The 22,741-nt window shown below is 41.0% G+C and overlaps 1 protein-coding gene across 2 annotated transcripts in view; it reads right to left on the bottom strand.

The window, feature by feature from the left end:
• PTPRN2 (protein tyrosine phosphatase receptor type N2) overlaps nt 1–22,741 on the bottom strand; it is a 705,188-nt gene that overhangs the window by 463,772 nt on the left and 218,675 nt on the right. For both annotated transcript variants that reach the window (XM_064162805.1, XM_064162806.1), the window contains one exon: nt 6,909–7,026. In XM_064162805.1, coding sequence (XP_064018875.1) covers nt 6,909–7,026 — 118 coding nt within the window. The remainder of the gene's footprint in view (nt 1–6,908; nt 7,027–22,741) is intronic.

The raw sequence follows: 22,741 nt of genomic DNA, 5'->3' as shown, positions 1-22,741 counted from the left end.
TGCTTATGTAAAGAAAACATGAAGAATTAACTTGCACCCTAAAGAAATACAAGCTGGTTCTAAGATTCCTTAAAAACTGCTGGATTCAACATCAGTTTGTGCCTGCACCAGCTTACAGAATGCAGTGAGACTAGTGGGTATGCAGGAAAAAAACCATCTAAATAAAACAGAAAAGGCAATTTGGCTCCAGCAAAGAGCTGTAAAAAGGAAATAAAGAGATACAAGAAGTATCTTGTGACTTTCTCAGGTGCCTCAGAATCCACAGCATAGAAGTGTTTCCCCAGTGGTTTAGGGCAGAGCTTGGTGACGTTTGCAAAGAAAAACTGGAAATGTGATTAAAGAGCAGCAGCACAGAGGTGTTTAGATAGCATTGAGAGCACACTGTGCAGAGAATCTGAATTATGACCAGCTCTCCATTGACAATGTGTCAATGATTATGGTAATTTAAACATCAGCACCAGGAAATATTTCATTACTTGAGCAAGAAAGCATAGAGAGGGTTCCAAATTTGTTTCCTTCCCTGGAGGAACACATTGTTGTGAAGGAAATCAACTTTTTGGTGTCACTAGCTCCTGCCCACATGCCCATGCACTTATGGAATCACAGTATGGTTTAGGTCGGAAGGGACCTCAAAGATTATCCAGTTCCAACCCCTGCCATAGGCAGGGACACCTCCCACTAGAACAGGTAGCTCAAGATCTCATCCAACCTGGCCTTGAACACCTCCAGGGAGGCTGTGGATCACAGAATATGATCAAAGATCCACAACCTTCCTGGGCAACCTGTGCCAGTGTTTCAGCACCCTCACTGGAAAAGAACTACTTCAGTCAAGAACAATTTCAGGTGGAAGACCTTGCCAGCTCAGGAAAATGAGGCATCTTTTGACTTGCAACATCTTCATGCCACTGTGAGCAAACTTTTATTCTACCAGCCCACACAGTGGTGCTTATGCAGGGGCAGAGCTTGAGAAAGTACCACTGTGTCATTTTCCAAACCTTGGGTTTAACTACATTACTTTAAACTCAAAGCAACAGACTCTCTTCCATGCTCACAACTGTATCCAGGGAGTGTCACAACTAATTTCATGTGAGTAAATGCAATTAATAACCTAATTTACTGTGGTTGACATTGCAACCAGCAGTCCTTACAGGACTGCTTGCTGTGAAGTACCAGAAAAGCCCTCCACTCCCTCAATGTAAAGCCACCAGCTACATATCAGGTATACAAACTCCAGGAAAATCAAAGTTTGCTGGGTGAAGCACTATGGCAATCTTGTCATCATTCATCTTGATCCCTTCTCATGCTGTTCATACTTTTCCCTTATTCCAGAGCTCTAAAATTAACCTGACTAGGGAGGGTGTACCTGCAGGTAACATTATTCACCTTGATTTCAAGTTTAAGTCAGACTAAAACTGTCACACGGTTCTTTCTCCCAGAAAGATCTGGGTTGTATGTTTTCTGCTTCAGTAGAGATGAACTAATCCAAAAAGGCTCTCATAGATGGTATCCAAGTTTCAAACACTCATCTCTCATTTATCAATTAATTCCAAGACCTTTCTCTCTCCTTCGCTAACATTGAAAAGAAAGGGGAAATTGAAACACCAGACCAAGTTCTGCCCTGAGGATTTCCACTGGAGCTCATGGAACCTGAATGCACAGATAAAATACAGTATTTAGGTTACCCCTTCAAGCCATTATTTACAGTATATAATCACTCACACTGGTGGTAAAAGCAAAATCTGAGGTTTATGATTTCTTGGGTTTTCTTACAGAGAAGGTGCTCAGGTTGTGCTTAAATTCCACACTAGATGTGACATTTTATACCATTGCACTTTTATACACTTCAAATTAACATCCCCCCCACCCCCCACCCCCTCTGAATTAAACACATTTATAGTTTACCACTATATGACTGCTGGAGCACCTCTCTTTGCCAAACTGTGGCAGACAGGAAAGGTTCCTGAGGACTGGAGGAGAGCCAATGCCACTCCAGTCTTTGAACAGGGCAAGAAAGAGGCTCCAGGAAACTCTAGACCAGTCAGCCTCATCTCCATCCCTGGAGAAATGATGGAGCAGCTCCTGTCAGAGGGCATCTCAAGGCACTTGGAAGAGAAGAAGGTTATCAGGAGTAGTCAGCATGGATTTACCAAGGGGAAGTCACGCTTAACTAACCTGATAGCATTTTATGATGCCATAACTGCAGGGTAGATTCAGGGAAACCAGCAGATGGAGTCTAGCTTGACCTTAGCAGGCCTTTGACAACATCTCCCATGACATTTTAGTGAGCAAGCTGAGGAAGTGTGGGATGGAAAAGCAGGCAGTGAGGTGGGTTAGGATCTGGTTGCAAGATAGAGTTCAGAGGGTGGTGATCAATGGTGCCAGGTCCAGATGGAGAGCTGTGACCAGTGGTGTGCCCCAGGGATCGGTGCTGGGACCAGTCCTGTTCAACATCTTCATCAATGACATTGATGAGGGCACAGACAGAGTCTGCTCAGCAAGTTTGCTGATGACACCAAGCTGGGAGGCTTGGCTGATACAGCTGAAGACTGTGCAGCCACCCAGAGAGACCTGGACAGACTGGAGAGCTGGGCACAGGGGAACCAGATGAAGTTCAACAAGGACAAGTGCAGAGTCCTGCATCTGGGAAGGAATAATAAACTCCACCAGCACAGGCTGGGAGGTGATCTGCTGGAGAGCAGCCCTGTGGAGAGGGACCTGGAGGTCCTGGTGGCTAACAAGTTAACCATGGCACAGCAATGTGCTCTTGTGGCTAAGAAGGCCAATAGGATCCTGGGGCTTATTAGGAAGAGTGTGTCCAGCAGATCAAGGCAGGTTCTTTGGGAGACTTTCAAGGCCTGTCTGGATGTGTTCCTCTGTGATCTGTGTTAGATAGTATTGGACTCGATCTCCTTGGCTCCTTTCCAACCCCTGATATCCTGTGAGCCTATAAGGACAGACTGAAAGAGTTGAGGCTGTTCAGTCTACAGAAGAGGAGGCTCTAAGGTGACCTTATTGCAGCCTTTCAGTATCTGAGGGGGGGCTACAAAAAAGCTGAGGAAGGACTTTTCAAGCTGTCAGGGAGTGACAGGATTAGGGGGAATGGAGTGAAGCTGGAGATGGGTAGGATCAGGCTGGACGTGAGGAGGAAGTTGTTGAGCATGAGGGTGGTGAGAGCCTGGAATGGGTTGCCCAGGGAGGTGGTTGAGGCCCCATCCCTGGAGATGTTTAAGGCCAGGCTGGATGTGGCTGTGGGCAGCCTGCTCTAGGGTAGGGTGTCCCTGCCCATGACAGGGGGGTTGGAACTGGCTGATCCTTGTGGTCCCTTCCAACCCTGACTGATTCTATGATTCTATGCTGATCACTCTGTTAACACACAGTGAAACACACTAAGTGAGCTGCTACTGCAACCAAATCAAAACATCTCTTTTACATTGGGCAAAATGGAATTGGAAAATGGATAAAAGACAAATATATAAAAGCACCTGGTGAGTAGGAGAAATGACTGTCAGTTAAGTTTGTGTTGTGTACTCCCATGAAAGTATTTTCAGTTTTAATTCATTCTGAAAAATGCCTTTGCATACAATGAACTTTATGATATAAAAGGACAGTAACACATATAATTATTTATCCACAGAAAGAATTAGATAGTTCATACCCCCCCCCTCCCCCCCAGCACTAGAGAAGCTTTTGTGTGGCTACACTTAAATTACTGCACCTCAGCTATTTCTGGAACCTTCTCAATTAACAGATAAGCACAGTTTTTAGAAGAAAGCTTCCCCCTTTTCAAAGCTGTGAGAATCCCATTACTGATTTAATGATGGTTTTATTACAGAAATAATGCTATACTCCATTTCATACATTGAAGCTTGCTGGAAACATTTGTGGGTTTGCCTAATTGCACCAAGGAACACAACTGACATTTATTCCTTGTGCAGAACGGACTTTTTTTTCCACCTCCTTTATCTTGGATCCACTTTCAAGAGCAGGGATTTTTTTGAAGTGTAATAAGGGCCCAGGAAATACCATGTACACTCCAGTTAGCTGCTGAAGAAAGAACTTTCATCTTGAAATCAAGCTCCCACTTTCAGTGTTTTTTAAAAGATTAAATCTGTATCTTCTGTTTCATCACATTTATTACACACTAATTTAGCCTAAGTCAATTTACCTTTCAAGTGTCTGAGTCTATTTTCTTGCTCTCACCAGCTCTGTGGGGATTAATGAGTCATTAGTATGACTTCATATTTTCTTATTACACATGTTACCCTTAATAAAAGATCTTCCTGCCATAATGTGTCTTTGATAATTAGATACCTAAAGTTGCTTTTAAAAGTTATTTGTTATTTGATAAGATTTTAGCATGCACATTGAGCATGCTGAGCATGTAGCAAACTTGAGAAGAACCTACAAGATGCCAGGAATAAAACCACCGAAGTTCCTGCTGTTCTCTGACCTACAGAATACATTGCAAATGGACAAGCAGAAAAATCAATTAATGCTTTAAACTGTTGGCACATAAGATAATGCTTTCAGAAGCACAGCTTGGGAACTTCAGAAAAATCTATCCACAGTAGGAAGTGCTATAAGGGGAACACATTTGAAATGGTGATGTTCCTAAAGTGTCAATAGACAAAGTGGTTTGGGTTTGGTTTTGTTGGGTTTTGGGTTTTTTTCAAGCTATAGTTCTAGTTAAAGATGCAAAACAGCTGAAACCCGCTCACAGCTCCTAAATGTGATCATCTCTCCTCAGCTTAAAAATGAAAATATTTTTTATGCCTTTTTATATGTTTTATTTTCATGTAACTGTGAATCTGGAGTGCTGCAAAATATAGTTTTGCTCTCGTGGAAATCAGACTTATTTTACCTTATCATCATGATTAAGTTTTAGATATGCTTATTCTTTTAAGAAAAAAAACATATATTGTGCTAGTTTGAGCCTAGATGGGATATTTTTAGTGAGGGAAATTAGATTATAGGCTGTGAAAAGGAAACAATGCTGATGGCTACTTCACTCATAACCTTGCTGAGATGTATAAAAACAAGAACATAAATATAGATAACAGAGTTGCTCTCTGGCTTTGGCTGCCTCCATTCTCTCTCTAAACTGCTGTCTAACTAATCTTTCTACTTCCTAACCCCCTGGCTGATCCTTCAAACTCACCTTGAATGTAAGGCAAACTCTGGGATAAGGTAGAAGGGTGGAAAGGAGGTGGAAGGGTGGTTGGGAGCCCCTCCTGGGCACTCTGGTTTCTGTGGTGTTTCTATATTACTTTTTAACTTGTATATTACTGTCTATAGCTGTAGATATTATAAATATCTGTTTGTATATTGTGTTAGGCTGTAAATATAAAGCTTCATTCTCTAATTTCCAGCTGCTGAGTCTAGCCTGGGTGATTTTCTTAGGTGTGAGGGGAGCGGGTAACACCCAAACCATCTCTCCCTCTCTCTCTTTCTATATATATATATGAGAAAATCTATCTGAAGACATCCAGATCATTTCTGTACCACATACAAAGAATAATCCATACAGAAATGGCATTTTGGGCATCTAAGCAGTGAAATTATGTTTATGGATCCAAGCACATGTTTTTATCACCTTCATGATAATCTCTAGATCAGTATCTTCTTCAGAAGTTAAGCTTCTAGCTTACTGCACTCCTGCAACATGTGGTGCTGTGATTTAAAGGAACCCTTTTGAATGCTCAAACATGTGAAATGCAGAACTAAATCAGAACGGAGGCAAACAGCAGGAGCTACTGAGCAGTACCAATTATACAGCATTTTACTTCCATAAAAGAGCAATCTAGGGAAAAACCTGGTTCTGCAGTACATGCAAACAACATATTGCAGCATATGAAGATCTAAAGCCCAACATTCAATAACTTCCCCATCAAGGCTAGCAGCTCAACCTTTGTCTCATTTTGAGGAATGTTTTCTAACAGAAAAGAAATTTCTTTTGAGATTGCATTAGAAACAAAAATCAACAAACAAAAAAAAAACCCTCCACAACCCAACAAAAGTAAGAGAAAGTAAAATTTATAATTTTTGACATTGCTAAACTTTTATGCATTTAAAAGTTTCCTTCTCGGACTTGCGTGGTTGGGTTGCACTTAGTGCCTGTACAAAGCAGACCATGTAAAACTGTATGTTATATGTGTAACTGCATAGGAAGGTGATGTAACTACAGGTCCTACATTCAAACCACTCCACAGAATTATAGATGCATCTCAAGCCACAGATAACTGCTAGGTTACCCTTTAACCTCTTTCAAGCTGTGAAGAAAATTCCCTCTACAATGCCAATCATAGAAATGCTTCAACATTGTTTTCTGCCATGGGACCTTAAATGAATCTCTCCCTCCTGTCCAAATTTTGCCAACTAAAGCTGAGAAGCTATGAACCTCAAAACAATTACAGCCATACTTTTGCACAATATGAGTTCAACAATGTAATTAGTTGCTGGGAATGACATTCAATACTCCTTTTTGTTTCTTTTGCTTCGATTTTAGCTTCTTCCAGAATAAAACATCTGCTCTGGATGAGCTACTGTACAAGTCTGCCATTTTAAGCCATTCATGAATTGACACTAGAAACTGTATAAACTTGACAAAAGACCTCAGATTTTGAATTCTGATTTCCATATTGACAACAGGAGCCATATTCCTTAAACTGATGATAACAACAGAAGCCATATTCCTTAAAGTGATGACAATCAGAACAAGAGGACTGAGGTTTTTAAACTCATTCTGGTTTAACTCATGCTGTTTTCCTACTGGTGTTCTCAGTGTTGTTTTAGGATTAGTTCCTATTTATTACACATGGAGTAATTTTGGTGATGTGTGCAATTCAGTGCTAATCTATTCCTCATCATTTTCAAACCCTCCCAAAATCCTCCCAGGCAAAAAGACTTACCTTCCTGTGTCAGATCCTTCAGATGCAAATACATCAGGGCGTCTGCTGTGGACTTTGTGCATGGCTGAGAGCTCCTGACCAATAACATGCTGTGTATAATCATCTTGCCAGGTAAAACCTGATAGAAAACAACAACATATGATTAAAAAGTAAGCAAACATCACAATTTAATGGCTTGAAAGTTTGGCAAAAATATGTCCTGTATAAACATTAACAAAAAAAAAAAAAGGTGGGTGGGGTGAAAAGCTTTCTTCAGGTGCAACCCATGAGTGAAGTACAGATTCTTCCCTTCTGTATCAAATTTTGCTAATCAAACAGACACTAGATGATGTGAAGAGATTTGGAAAGACTTCACTTTTGGCAGAATTCTAGATAGTTCCAAACTAGCTTTAATCCATTCAAAATAATAAAAGGTTAATTTGGACAGCTATGGAAAAAATTATCTCGCTAGATGCTATATACTGAAAGGTTGATTCAATTCTTTCCTCACAGACCACTGTCCTTTATCCTTTTGCTCCACAAAACTATGCTTTTAGAACATTAAGGAGAAGGGAAAATGCACAGAATATTCCAGTAAGTTTTGTCACACTGGAGCAAGAAGAGCTCCTCTGCAGGCAGGAAATCCATCTCGCAGCAGTGAGCAATACAGATGGCTAGAGACAAAGTGGTCAGCAGCTCAGTTTTAATGTCTCCATAAACCAAGAGTTTTGGTAAAAAGAGCATAAGAAATTACTGCAATCCAAATTCTCTTCTGGTCATAACAACAGATTATCTTTTGTTAACTTCAGCATAGCTTCTTTCTCCTGCAGCACTACTTACACTTTTATTCCTACCAGTACAAGTATTCCACTCTTAATACTGTGACAAAACACAACTGTGGCATTAAAGGAGAGCAAACAAACCCAGAATATTTGTTACAGAGTGCAAGCAAGCAGAGCTAAGAGAATATGCCATCCCAACTGTATCTCCTACAAGTTCCAAATCACATAAAAGTTAGAACAACACAAGGATAAAACCACCCCAATTTTTAACTCCAAAAGTCTCCTCATCACTAAGTTAATAATGCCGCTTCTCATGCAGCTGTTTGGGGAGCTGCAACGTGCCTAAAGCTAACCCTGTGCCAATCATTTTCCAGCATTGTTTCAGTTTCCAAAAAATCTCTCCCACACACTGAGCTCTATAAAGCAGCACATTCAAGAACCACAATGCCATGCTGACAGCTGCAATCAAAATTAAGATTGAGAAGGCACATACGACACCGTATGGCGATTTCCTGCTCCCTTTGTCTCTGCTGCCACACCTAGCACCAGCTCCTGCCTCACCACCCAATTACTACAATTTCTCTCCACTGACTGAGCAGGATCACAGCAGTGCTCTTGTACCCACATTACTTCCATGTCACTAATGGGGAGTGGTATGGAGGGACGCCCAACCCTTGATTAACCATCCCCCCTGGGGCAGGTCTGCCCAGGACCTGCATCTCTCAGCCAGGAATTCCCACAGATGGACAATGCCAAAGAGAGACAGAGTCTGCTAGACACTGGAGTGATGCAAACACTAGGACAAGAACAGAAACAACAGATATAAAACTGCCCTCAGTTGAGCATTGATAGCAGTGAGACCCCATGATAAGTGGCCATTGTCACTAATTTTCCCCACTACCACCACTTTTCACTGAGGTTGTACTCTTTTTAATTTTAATTGAGACTTGTGCAAGTTTGAGGCCAATTGGAATATTTTAATGACAAAAATTAGATTATAGGCTGTGAAAAGAAAACAATGGTGAGGTCTACTGCACTCATAGGCTTGCTGAGATGTATAAAAACAAGAACACAAACATAGACAAGGGAGTGTGTCTGTCCATCTGTCAGAGTCTGTGTTTCTCCCTGGGCTGCTTCTGCATAACTAATCCTTCTGCTTCTAAGCCCTCTTGCCAATCCTCCAAACTCACCTTGCATGTAAGGCAAACTCTGGGATAAGGTAGAGGGGTGGAAAGAAGGGGGAAGGGTGGTTGGGAGCCCCTCCTGGGGACTCTGGTTTCTGGGAGGGGTATTTTGCTTCTGTATTACTTTTCTACTTGTATATTGCTGTATATATCATATATATCTGCTTGTATATTGTGCTAAGCTGTGAATGTAAAGCTTCATTCCTTAACTTCCAGCTCAGCTGAGTCTAGTCTGGGTGTTTTTCATAACAGCAGAGGGCTGGGTAACTCCCAGACCTTCAAAAAGCTCCATAGCCTAGATACATGAAAAAGAAATGCTGTTGTAGAGACAGTAACTAATCTATCACCACCTGTATGAAACCAAGTCTGTGCATTAAAACAGATGATGCATTCTTGCCCCATTTTTGTCAGGTATCTTCCTGGATCTTTTCTTTCCACAGCACAATTTATTATTATCACCACCCACGACTACAAAAGCAATGATGAAATTTGTATTATTGTCTTAAGTCTCCATAATATTCAACACTTAGCAACAACCAGCTTTTGAAAACATTTGTCAGCTACTTCTCTGCCTCAATTCTGGTGCAGAATTATCCAGACAAATACTCATCCCCCCACCTCTGAAGGCCTAAGCAAGGAAAACAACAGCTTCTTAAACTGTGCACAGGCATTCTGAAATAAATCAGCAGAGCTCTGTTCTGGTTTGTGCTAGTTTGAAGCTAGCTAGAATGTTTTGGTGAGAAGAATTAGATGACAGGCTGTGAAAGGAAAACAATGGTGATGTCTACTTCCCTCATAGGCTTGCTGAGATGGACAAGAAGAAGAATCAAAATATAGATAAGGAACTTCTACTCCTCCTGCTGAGGAGCTCTGAGCTGCATCTCTCTCTCTAACCTCACCATCCGTTTCTCTGACTAATCCACTTTGCTTCCTAACCCCCTGGCCAAACCTCCATTCTTCCTTGGGACTGGGGTAAGCTTGAGAGGAGTAGGGGGAAGGTGGAAGGGTGGTTGAGAGCCCCTCCTGGGGACTCAGGTTTCTGGGAGGGCTGTTGTGTTTCTGTATTCCTTCTACCTTGTATATTTCTGTATATACTGTAAATATCTGCTTATATGTTGTGCTAAGCTGTAAATAATAAGCTCCATTCATATTTCCAGAGCTGGCTGAGTCTAGTCTGGGTGATTTAAAGTGGGTACCCAGACCATCACATAGTTCTTTAAACAAACAACAGTTCTCACTGCTGAAAGCTCTGGCCATGCAACAATCCAATTCCTTATGTTGCCAACTCATTCCTGAGCAGTCTGAGACTACACACAACTCTACAGGCAAGTCCAGTGAAACCTATGTCTGTCAGAATAACACCACAAGACTTTTCCAGCTCTTTTGCCAATCAAAATCCAAATTCAAAATTGTTTGCAGATACCTGTTCAAAGCAGCAAGAGATTACTGTATATAGGGAGAAATCTACACACAAAAACCTGATCCATTTTGGTGAGGAATATCCCTGTGTAAAGACAAAGAAACCTCAGAAGTTTTCAAACGTTGAAGCTGGACATGTTACTGGTTTTGAACTGTGACTTGATTGTCTCCCCTAGGTTTTGGTAACATTATCCATTTTATCCCTATATGGTGGATGAGAAAACAGATTTTTCTCTGAGCTTCAACTGCTACTTCATTTCAGCCAGGAAACTCTCATTTGTAGAGCTCAGAGACTTTCATCCCCCATGCCATGTGTTGCAAATTGTTAATGCCTACTTTAGCTGTCAAAACGTCTGCAAAATTGGGAGTGATTTGCTTTCTTCCCTATTTTCACAACAGACAGGTCAATGTACAGACATGCCTTACTGCAGGCTGCCTTTCCACATTCTCTAGAGGAGCTGCACTGGTTCTCATCCAAGACCTCTGTTTTCACAGCTCAAGGACATGCCCAACACTGTTCACATGCTAAGTCAAAATTGCAGCTTTAATGCCGAGGTTGCTGTGTGCATAACAAAGTCAATAATTTCAATCACTATATTTTCTACCTAAGAACACAGCCAAATCATAAAAACCTGCCACTTCTTCCAGAAGTGATCTCTCAACACTAATTCCAACAGTAGATCAACAGCAAAACAACAGTACTAGAGAAGTTAAACTCTCCTCTTAAACCATGAATATTTAATTCCCCAGTACCTTTGGCTTGGAAAATTCCTTGGTTCTGAAAAATGTGACCAAAGATGGTTTGTACAGAAAATCTGCCAAGACAATTGAGCACTGCACTTCCATGACAACTCTACCTAAATGTTTGCTTGCATAGAATCATAGAACCAACCAGGCCAGAAGAGACCTCCAAGCTCATCCAGTCCAACCTAGCACCCAGCCCTAGACAATCAACCAGACCATGGCACTAAGTGCCCCATCCAGTCTTCTGTTGAACACCTCCAGGGATGGTGACTCCACAACCTCCCTGGGCAGCCCATTCCAATGCCAATCACTCTCTCTGACAACAACTTCCTCCTAACATATAGCCTAGACCTCCCCCAGCACAACTTGGGACTGTGTCCCCTTGTTCTGTTGATTGTTGCCTGGCAGAAGAGACCAACCCCACCTGACTACAGCCTCCTTGTATTGTTTTCTACATTAAAAGAAAATCAGATACAGTCTGTAATTGCAGGAACAAGTGAGAGTTGTAAGCAGCCATCACCATTCTTCTTCATTTCAGCACCAATTGTGGTCAGCCTCTCCTGGAAGTCCTCAGTAGGCTGAAGATGAGCCAGCAGTGTGCCCAGGTGGCCAAGAGAGCCAAAGGCATCCTGGCTTGGATCAGGAACAGTGTGGCCAGTAGGGCAAGGTAGGTTATTCATCCCCTGTACTCAACACTGGTCAGGCCACACCTTGACTGCTGTATCCAGTTCTGGGCTCCTCAATTCAAGAGAGATGTTGAGGTGCTGGAATGTGTCCAGAGAAGGGCAACAAGGCTGGTGAAAGGCCTGGAACACAAACCCTATGAGAGGCTGAGGGAGCTGGGGGTGTGCAGCCTGCAGAAGAGGAGGCTCAGGGCAGACCTCATTGCTGTCTGCAACTATCTGAAGGGAGGTTGTAGCCAGGTGGGGGGGTGTCCTCTTCTGCCAGGCAACCAGCAACAGAACAAGGGGACACAGTCCCAGGTTGTGCCAAGGGAGGTCTAGGCTGGACGTTAGGAGGAAGTTGTTGGCAGAGAGAGTGATTGGCATTGGAATGGGCTGCCCAGGGAGGTGGTGGAGTCACCGTCCCTGAAGGTGTTCAAGAGAAGATTGGATGAGGCACTTAGTGCTATGGTCTGGTTGATTGGCTAGGGCTGGGTGCTAGGTTGGATTGGATGATCTTGGAGGTCTCTTCCAACCTGGCTGATTCTATGATTCTAGGAGCTTCTGTGGTTTCCTTCACTGTTTCACTGCAGTACCAGACCTGTACGCTGAGTTTGTTACCCTCTTTTGGAAAGTCTAGGGGGATTTACAATATGCAAGAATTTCAGTCTCTGCATTCAGCAGCAATTCACTCACACTCAAAGGCAAAAAAAAAACATCTAGCATTTGAATGAACAGATGAAAGGGCTGCCTAAGGATTACAGTTTCAAATTTTCATCTATTGTTTTATTATACATAAAAGTGATAATCTCCCTAGAATTAAATTACCAGCATGATCTTCTTGCAGCCCTGATTTTAATTTACTCTAAGTAACTATCCCAAAATGTGGAGGGAAAGCTTTTCTCTTCAGCTTTTGGTTTGGTTTTTTTTTAATTTCTATTAAAAACCAAATGAGTGTTTCCTTTGCCAAGGAGATTATAAAATGCTCTCACAGGACTCAGCAATGCAATGTTTCCTTACCTTTATTTCAGTAGACAGTTAGAAATGATTGGTTTATACAATAGAAAGTTTCCAAGTGTTATATAAGATTTTTCTGCCACTGGAGCAGATAGTAATAAAAGAATTATATGATAATGCAAAACAGAATTACAGAATCACAGAATGGCTCAGGTTGGAAGTGACCTCAGAGATCATCTACTCCAACCCCCTTCCATGGGCAGGAGCACCTCTCAACTAGACTTGGTAGTCTAAGACCTCAATGAACCTGGCCTTGAACACCTCCAGGGAGGAGGCATCCACAACTTCCCTGGGCAACCTGTTCCAGAGTCTTGTACTCAAGAACTTCTTCCTAAGGCCCAGCCTAAATCTCTTCCTCAGCTTCAAACCATTCTTCCTTGTCCTATGTCTAGGAAAATCTCCCTAGACCTCAGGAGAAGTCCCTCTGCAGCCTTCCTGTAGGATCTCCTCAGATACTGTAAGGCAGCTTTAAGGTCCTCCTGAACTTTTTTCTAGACTGAACATCTTCCTAACATCTCCTCTGTCCAGACATTTCCAGTCACTGGTGATAAGAATATACCTGTATTTTCACATTTAAATCAAACATTTTGAAATGACCATGTCAAAGCTCCTATGACATCACTGGACACCTTAAGCCATCAAATTTAAAGCTATCAATTCTTCTAATACAGGTCAACCAAGACTACACTAACATCCAGCCAGAACAGGCTACTTTCCAAAGCCTAGAACAGAATGGACACATGAAAGAGACTTCTGAAATCCTTCAGTTAAATCTCACACTATTCACCATGTAAATAAACCATTTTCACAAATTGATCATAGAATCAACCAGGTTGGAAGACTGCTCCTGCTGTAGGAAGCTACTGTTGCAGACACACAGCAGTAATTCCAAGTCTACACTTTCTTCAGTATATTTATTAGCTAAGACTGCTGTATTTGTGCTGTGTTCATGCAAATAGTACATAGAATCAAGCAGGTTGGAAGAGACCTCCAACATCATCCAGTCCAACCTATCCCCCAGCCTTATCCAGTCAACTAGACCACGGCACTAAGTGCCTCATCCAGGCTTTTCTTCAACACCTCCAGGGATGGCGACACCACCACCTCCCTGGGCAGCTCATTCCAGTGCCAAATGACTGTGAAGAACTTCCTCCTAACACCCAGCCTAGACCTCTTCGACCTGAAAGCAGAGGGTTCTACTCACTGAAATGCTTTTTAGGAAGGAAGACATTAAAAAAAGAAAGAGTGCTTCTTGTACAGTTACAACTTTATATTAATGTTCAATCTTCATGTATCTCATAGTCATATCTTTAGCTCAAATAGGTCTCTGCAATGTTTAGCTTGTCATCTATTTATAAAATAATAGATTTAAAGAAAATAATAAGAGGTGAGTGAAGATGAAACTTTTATTACTCCATTTCTTTCTGAACCTGAACTAGGCAGATAGTTTTTTCTTTGTGCTGCCAGTCCAAGGAGTTCTTATGAACATGAGGATATGTTCACATGCATCCAAAATAGTGATACTCAAATAAAGAGGAGACTGCTTTGCTTGTTTCACCGAGCTCTGAACCCACATTAACTGCCAACTACATCAAAGTTCATGTGACTATTCCAAATGTAACCCAAAATGCCTGATGTTAGCTCCACACTGCAAAACAGCTCTCTTCACTACATCCATTCTCTTCAATACCCTTTCAGAATACGAAGCAGTGATCTTTCATTCTGCCTCATTCTTGTTCCTTTGCTACCTTATTATTCCTCACTGAGATGTATTACACCACTTTAAACTTTCATTCACTCATCTCATAATGCAAAATCTCTTTAGCATGCACAAACTAGTTGTAATGCTAGGCTCTACTGTGCTAAGAATGGAGATATTGTCCAAATAGTAGTTCACAATGCATGGAAATTCAGCAGGTCTACCTTCTCATTTCATTTTATCCCTTTCATTTCATCCTAACAGTAGGATAACAGCCTTATTATCATAAAAAATATAGTTCCTGGGAAAGGACTTTTGAAGTGCCTTCAGTCTGGGAATTAAAACATCACCTGTAACAAAGCAGAATTGGTCAGAGATGTCCTGACACTTAATTATAGAAAATTAAGTGGATATGCAGGTTACACATATTGTAGCAAATTCATCTCAGATCTACAGTTCATGTATTTTTAAATACCTACAAACAACTGTTCTTTCAGCTCCTCATAGTGCCTCTCACCCCCATTTTATCTAACTACTGAACTGTCATTGATGTTTGGGAAAAATCGATTTTCAGCTGTCAGAGAAGTGCTGTCAATTGCAGATGCAAAGTCAATACATGGGAAGGCCAAACCAGGCAGTACAGCAGAGGCTGCAGGTGCAAATGCACCTCCTACTTTGCTCTTTAAGACCAATGCTCAGACCACTGTATCAGCAGTTTGGAGAGAATGAGTCAGAGCAAAGGCTTCCTGAAGGACATTCACAGGGAAACTTCAACACCAGGCAACCAGCAATAGAACAAGAGGACACAGCCTCAAGTTGTGCCAGAGGAGGTCTAGGCTGGATGTTAGGAGGAAGTTGTTGGCAGAGAGAGTGATTGGCATTGGAATGGACTGCCCAGGAAGGTGGTGGAGTCACCATCCCTCGAAGTGTTCAAGCAAAGCCTGGATGAGGCACTTAGTGCCATGCTCTAGTCAATTGGCTAGGGCTGGGTGCTAGGTTGGACTGGATGATCTTGGAGGTCTCTTCCAACCTGGTTGATTCTATGAACACACTTCAAACTCTACCAGAAACAAGGACCTTTGGTCTCCTAATCACTAGGCTCTGTCCTGTATCAAGACCAATACCAAGTAAATGGTTTGTTTTGATGTTTAAATGACAGATAAAAAGTCCACATATGCTTTGTCCAGAATCATATCTTTCACCTTCCACTTTTAAGCCACTTCTTATGACTCATAAGTTCCTCCAGGAAAAGGCCATGTATTGCACACATTTGTACAGTCTCTTTCTACAACAACAACATCAGTAATTCTTATTGTTGCCATTATTATTAACGAAAGCACAGCAGCTGCAGAAGTTAGCATTCCCTTAGGAACCTTGTAAAGATCCTGGTGGCTGCAAACTGAGAGTTTTCCACAGAAGTACATTAGCCAAGTCATTTGCCTGAAGCAAAGATGAACAATCTGCAGGTCACATTGGTCTCTGAAAGTACCCCTGACTGTTGCTTCTCAGCTTTCATTCTGTATTCACTCCATATACAAAAAATACAGACTGAATTTGTGCAAGGCTGAGAAGCAACGTAGCATTTTCATCTGGAGAAGTATTCAAATGCTTTTTTCTGTTCTCTTACACACAGTTTTGAGTTTTATTCTTCCAATAATTGCAAGGTTGCAATCAACTTTACTGTACATTGCATGTAAGAAAACTTTTTCATTTCAGTATTTTAGCCTTTTAACTCATTGAAAGCAATCATGATTACCAAATTACTGTAACGCTTGTCAGCTAATGTACAGTGTCAGGCCATGTATTTAGCTGGTATCCATGGGTAAAGATGGGATTGACTTATTTTAGCCAACAATAAAAATTATTTAGGAAGATAAGCTCTGACTGACATGATTTCCTACCTAGTTTCATGGAGTTAACACCTCAGTGAGCCTCAGTAACATTTATGGACGGTTAATGTAATGCTGATTCTGGGTTCACACTGATGCTTTATCAGCCACACACACAATGATTTCTAGCTCTTTCTAGCTTCTTTATTGCCTTGGGGTTGGTCTCCCAGAATCCTTACAACATACCATGCTGTGAGCTGTGATTCAGTTTTATCAAAATGCTACTAACGAGCAGCTGTTTTGTTTTAAATCTTTGAATTTTTGAGCAAGACTGACAATGAACTAAAATATTTACAGTGGAAGAGCTGGAATAGTCAGATATGAACTGAGAGCCCCTAAAATGCAAGCATGATTCCAGCTGATGTCCGTTCATAACGCATCATTAATGATGCTCCCTCCTCAATTTTTGCTTATAACTGCCAAGAGATGCTAGCTTTAAATGTCAATTATGACATTAGCAAAATGCTTCAACAGATGTCATGATGATGTAACAATGAAATGAAATATACAGAGCAGACACAAAATCCTTATCATTGTTGGGAGCAATTTTACCACTATGTATTTCATGTTCAGCTAAGGTCTGAATAAGGTCCAATGCCCCCACTGACTACACACCCCCAAGGTGAACATTGCCCATACAAACAGGCTATATGCACTGTGCTCAATAGGAACTAGAGACTTCCACTGGGCAAAGACCATGGTTTGAGGTGTAGCCTGAACCTGCTGTCTACAAGTACCTGAAGGGAGGTTGTAGCCAGGTGGGGGTTGGTCTCTTCTGCCAGGCAACCACCAATAGAACAAGAGGACACAGCCTCAAGTTGTGCTGGGGGAAGTGTAGGCTGTATATCAGGAGGAAGTTCTTCACAGAGAGAGTGATTGGCATTGGAATGGGCTGCCCAGGGAGGTGGTGGAGTCACTGTCCCTGGAGGTGTTCAAGAAAAGACTGGATGGGGCACTTAGTGCCATGGTCTAGTTGACTGGATGGGTCTGGGTGCTAGGTTGGACTGGATGATCTTGGAGGTCTCTTCCAACCTCATTGACTCTATGTTATGATTCTATGATGAACTACAGGTAAGTACTGTGAGGGGGGGACCAAAAATCACATTTGCCTTCTTTTAAATCTGCCCTTCCATTAGCAATGTGCCCCAAACTCCAATTCAGTTCTCTGTCCAAAACATGCACATAATAAAAAACAATATTGGAGATTAAAGTGCATTTTGCAAGGCATCCAAATATTGCAGAACTGGGCTGGCATAAACAAAAAACAGAGTCCACTAATAGCTAATGCAGTTTGTCATCAAGTAAGTGGGAGTTATTTTTCTCTTAACTACAGTTCACTTTTACTATTTCAGAACTAGCAACTAATATCAAAGTAGCAAATGTACAAAAACACCACTAATTCCAGAAGCATGTCCATCAGCCACTCTGAATTGCATACAAAGCACCAAATCTTCACAGCAAACACTGAAGTGAATCAGCGATGATGTTAAAGCACTTTAAAAACCACCAAAAAAGTGTGGCTCACATTTCTCTCTTCAACTTAGAAGATAAATCTCCTGCTCAGTGGCTGCCAGCTTTAAGAAATGGTATTATATTTCTAGATAATCAATTGCCACCTATTAGCATACTTTTGATGTGCTGGAGCATTCGTGTGCCTTGTTTTCCGCTTCCTCAGGGTATTCTGGTTCAACGTCACATGCATTTTTCTCCCCGTTAAGAGAAGAAAACCTGCATGATAATTCTCCTTCAAGAGGGGCATAAAGGTAATGAGAAAAGAATATTGATTATTCTATTAATCTATAAACTACTCCAATAGGCATGTAAAAAATACTGAGAAAACATAATGCAGACTTAATCATGAGCAGTGTTAACTCTGTTTATAACAGTCGTGTTAGATGAAACCTGCAGCAGATTGTTCTGACAGCACCTTAAGCAAACTCACAATAAAAGACTCAAGTTCAAAAGCCAGACTACCATAGGTATTTTGCAAATACATTGCTCATTTCAACATGTTTCATTGAACAGATTTCTGCTCTTCAGTAACAAAATCACAAGCAAACATTCCTGTGAATGAATCTGAGAGCTAAGGTGTCCAAAGAATCTACACAATTCTCCTTAGCGCTTCCCAAATATCAGAATGGAAACACAAAGAATTGCCCTTTTCTCACTCCAAAGTGCTCGTGCTTCAGTTCCCCAAATCTGTAGCTCAGCAAAGCAATCTACCTAGAAAATGTTTGCTATCATGGCCCCAGAAGGCACAAATGGAAAGAGCAATGAATGAATAAACTATGGAAAATATCCCGCTTCACCCATTTACATGCTACAAATCCAGCCTTCATCTGGTTTTCCCTGTTAACAGCACCTCACACAGTGTCAGCAATGTCAAAATGAAAAACACAACCCCCAAACTTCTCTCTTTTTCCAGAGAAACAAAGATTTTGTTTTACCCCTTGGATAATTTGTTGCAAGGAGTAAAGCAGGACCTAGGATCACCTTGGTTTATTTATTGCAAGCAGCAAAACAGAAACACAGGGCATTGTAAACTCAATGAGTTGTTATTTTGCCACTTAATTCTATGTCTGTATACAAGATAAACTGTATTTATTGAGATGACTTCTACTTTACTTACATTATATGACATGGGAAAGAAAAAGTAATTGATAGAAGGAAATATTTTCACTAAATATCTAAGGTTCAAGTGTATGAACTAAAGAAGTCTATCCTGACTGCCAAATAGGACTGTAACTTTTGTCCTTCATACTGTATTTAGCAGTCAGGTTGGATCTGTTTTCCTATAAGCAGTACCAAGGAATGCACTTGAATCTTCCACATTTTTAGAAGCTGTATCTATTCAGTGTTTCTCAGAAAGATAATTTCTCATTGACCTGTTCACTTGAAACTGTATTAGAAGTGGTTAAGATTTTGAAGGTCACAGCAAAAATACTCCTATGCCATGCTGATATTTCACCCAAGCCAGTTAAGTTTCTTTTCTCATCCATTCTATATTTATATCTGTGTCTCAACAGCAGATATCTCAGGTGCTCAAGCACCAGGGCTGCCAGGTAGGTTGCAGCACTAGGTGTTCCTGCTGCCAAAGCACCTCTCTCACCCAGCATTCCCCCCGTGACATCTAACACCTAAGCAGGGCATGCATCTCCTAGAAACTGAGTGATCTATTTTGTGTAGATCAACACACTAACACATCTTTCTCTCCATCAGTACTGGTAAAGTTTAGCTACACAGATACCCAGAAGAGTCTTAGCCCCAGTTCTTTGTGTAGGTTTTGATGGTGTGGGGCTTTGCAGGATGTGGCTGGATGAACAAGTTCAAGAGAACACTCCTGAACCGAACATGTAACTGCTGTAATAACAATACTAACACTAAGTCTTTCCCACTTGCCTGACACTAGCCAGGCCTGCACTGCTAACTGGAATAGCAAGCAGTACACCATGTCACACAAATATGGGAGCCCAAATGAGGATCCCAACGAAGGCAAAATCTATTTACTTTTACTGTAAGTTCTGCAAATGCCACCCAAGCAATGCAAAGCACTTCTGTTAGACTAAAAATCTGGTCCACAAAAGAAGAGTTTCTAAGTCAGATATTGTGATTCAGTTATGCCTAGCTGTTACAGCAAACATCCCAGCTTTATCCCTTCTCCTATTATTCTTCACATTATTCTTGTTAGCCAGAGAAATTTTCCTTGGCATAGCTTTGACAATTCCACAATTAATTTGTCTTCATTTCATTGTGCCCTTAATAACACTATGTAGGCAACAGATGTCAAGTCTTTCCAAGTGGAATGAAGCAGAAGTGAACTCACATCCCCAATAAATTGTTTATTGAATATTTATTTTTACTTGGATGACAAAGTGCTAGTGAACCTGCTGGTGGTAAAGCCCATGCTTACATGCTACAGCACAACATTTATTGAAGCAGCTATTCTTGCCAAATCTATATTGCATTTATAAATCTTCAAAAACAAGCCCTGGTAAATGTCACTTCTTCTTAAATGCTCGGCAGAATCAATGACAAGTGCTGCTGCTTTTGCCCTTGAAGAATTCATGTGTTTGGATCTCAGTCCAAATTCTAAAACCATGAGTTTTTAGACATGCAGTGTAAATATCTGTGCAATGTGCCAGAAGCAGGGAGGGAAGAAAACTTATCTGCAAACACCAAGCTCTAGTATTTTCCCAGACTTTCACTGTAAGCTCTGAGAAAATGCTATTACAATGCCCATTAATTTAACTCCATTCTACATTAGAATATTTTTCAGTGGTCTTCCCTAGGCTACCCAAAAGCAGTCAGCTGCTCTTGACATTATTAGCATTACATTAAGGACATAGAATCAACCAGGTTGGAAGAGACCTCCAAGATCAGCCAGTCCAACCTAGCACCCAGCCCTAGCCAGTCAAACTAGACCATGGCACTAAGTGCCTCATCCAGTCCCCCTCTTGAACACCTTTTGAAGTAAATATGAACACATTTTGAAGTAAATATGATTATCAAGACAACATATAGAGTTATGATAGCCAATTCTATCCAACAAAGTATGTAAACTATTCTGACATCAGGCAATGCCATCTCCTGTATGTTTATTTACAGTTCTATAGGGAGCAAAAGTTTTGCCATTTCATCTTCAAGTTCTAAGAGAAACTAAACACAAAAAAAGAGAGCAGCATCATGAATTGCATATCTCCTCCAACTTCTTGAATGCTGCCAGTGGACCCTACACTGTGGAAGAGTCTGCTCAGCTGCAGTGGGATGCTCACCTCCAAAGAGCAGAGATGCTCCGCTAAGCGGCACAGTCCAGACTTGCTATCATACCTCATGCACTGCAACCCAAAGAAAGACATTGCCATGTTCTGATTTTCCAGCTGGTTTTGTAGCAGCCATAACTTAAATGGCCATAAGGTTGTTTATTCAGGGCTCTGAATTATGCAGCAAATAGCATTTTTTCCAGAGCATGTCAACTGCCTTAGCATAATGACACATTTCTGAGGCAGAGCTGCAGCTGTATCATCTTTTTTGCCCATGGTGGCTTTCTCAGAGATAGAGGGATTTCCCTGAGGAGAAACTCTGTCAGCAACTGCAAGGAAAGAGAACAAGAGAATCCACAAAGGTCCCCCAATGGAGAGTCTTTCTCCTTCTGCGCTACAATCCCCTGAGCACTTTATACCTTCCCAGACACAGAAAGTCACGGATGCAGCAGCCCTCAATTACTCCCTTTACAAGGATCACTCCTTCAGGAGAGAAACTAGATGTGCAGTTCTCCCAAACTGACCCACATCTATCTTCACTGCTTCTCCCTCACTAACTAGAGCCAGCACTCCTTTTCTTAAAGAAAGACCTACTATTGTTTCACTTCCAAATGGAGAAAAATCATCAGAGCTCATCATAGAAAACACATTTTAATGGGAGATGAAATCTTGGGGTAATATTTATTGATAAAATATAAAGTGAAATGGGAAAAAAAAAAACAAGCATTGATTTAAATCAAGATCTTCTGCTTACTGCTAAAAGTCATCACAGTGAAAAAAAAAATTAGTCTCCATCTATTGATGGCTGCCAAGGCTGCTAATTGCCTCAGAATGGAAAACTGACTTTGAAATGGAAATAGTTCAAAAGCAAACAAAAAAAAACACCCCACAGTCTAGACACTAATGATGAGCACAAAATTACTTCTTAAGCACACATCCAAAAAAAAAAATATGGAAGACAAAAAGATTCTAAGATATTTCGTTACATTTCTAAGTTAAAGCATATTCACAACAACAAAAAAGTACCTCCAATCCTTTCCTTGCTTTAAAGCAATATTTGATCTACACACAAGCAGGATGAATAATGTCAGTCAGCAATTTTACCCCATTTAGTAATATCTCTGGGGATGGCATGTTGTAGTTGGTAGGAAGAGGTTTATTGTGCTCTGTGAGACTTTAGAAGATTTGATTACATTACTGCATTTGAGTCTAAATAAACTATAAAAGCACTGCTCTTACAATTTAGTTTTGTTATCTGCATGCAGTCATTTGTAAAGCTTATAAAAAAACTCCTTCAGCAACATGCCACTTTTTCTCCAATGTTTGAATGCTTTGTTAGATAGTTATTTTAATTCAACCATGGTATTTTGGATCTTTGCAGGAGATGTAGATTCCACTGGAGCCATTGAATAGTGGCAAAAGCATCACACAACATACAATGTTTCCAAAGGTGCAATGCAAAGCCTTTCATCTCCTCCATCAACCCTGAAGATATCTGAATTGATAAAAATATTCCAGCCACCCTACTTGAAAAGTACTAAAAGCCAGGTGTCAAGATGCTGGAAAGCTGTCCTTTCACCAACTCTCTTTGGCTATGTGACAAGGAAGTGAGAACCTGTTGGAAGGAAACGGTTCCCTATGTAGGTATCAAGAAGTATCTTCCTATTATTTGTGGCTTTGATTCCTTACAACTATATC

This window comes from Pogoniulus pusillus, chromosome 23 (genome assembly GCF_015220805.1).
Source record: "Pogoniulus pusillus isolate bPogPus1 chromosome 23, bPogPus1.pri, whole genome shotgun sequence".
NCBI lineage: Eukaryota > Metazoa > Chordata > Aves > Piciformes > Lybiidae > Pogoniulus > Pogoniulus pusillus.
Note: the sequence above shows the minus strand (reverse complement) of the source record. Positions and strands in the feature narration are given on the sequence as shown.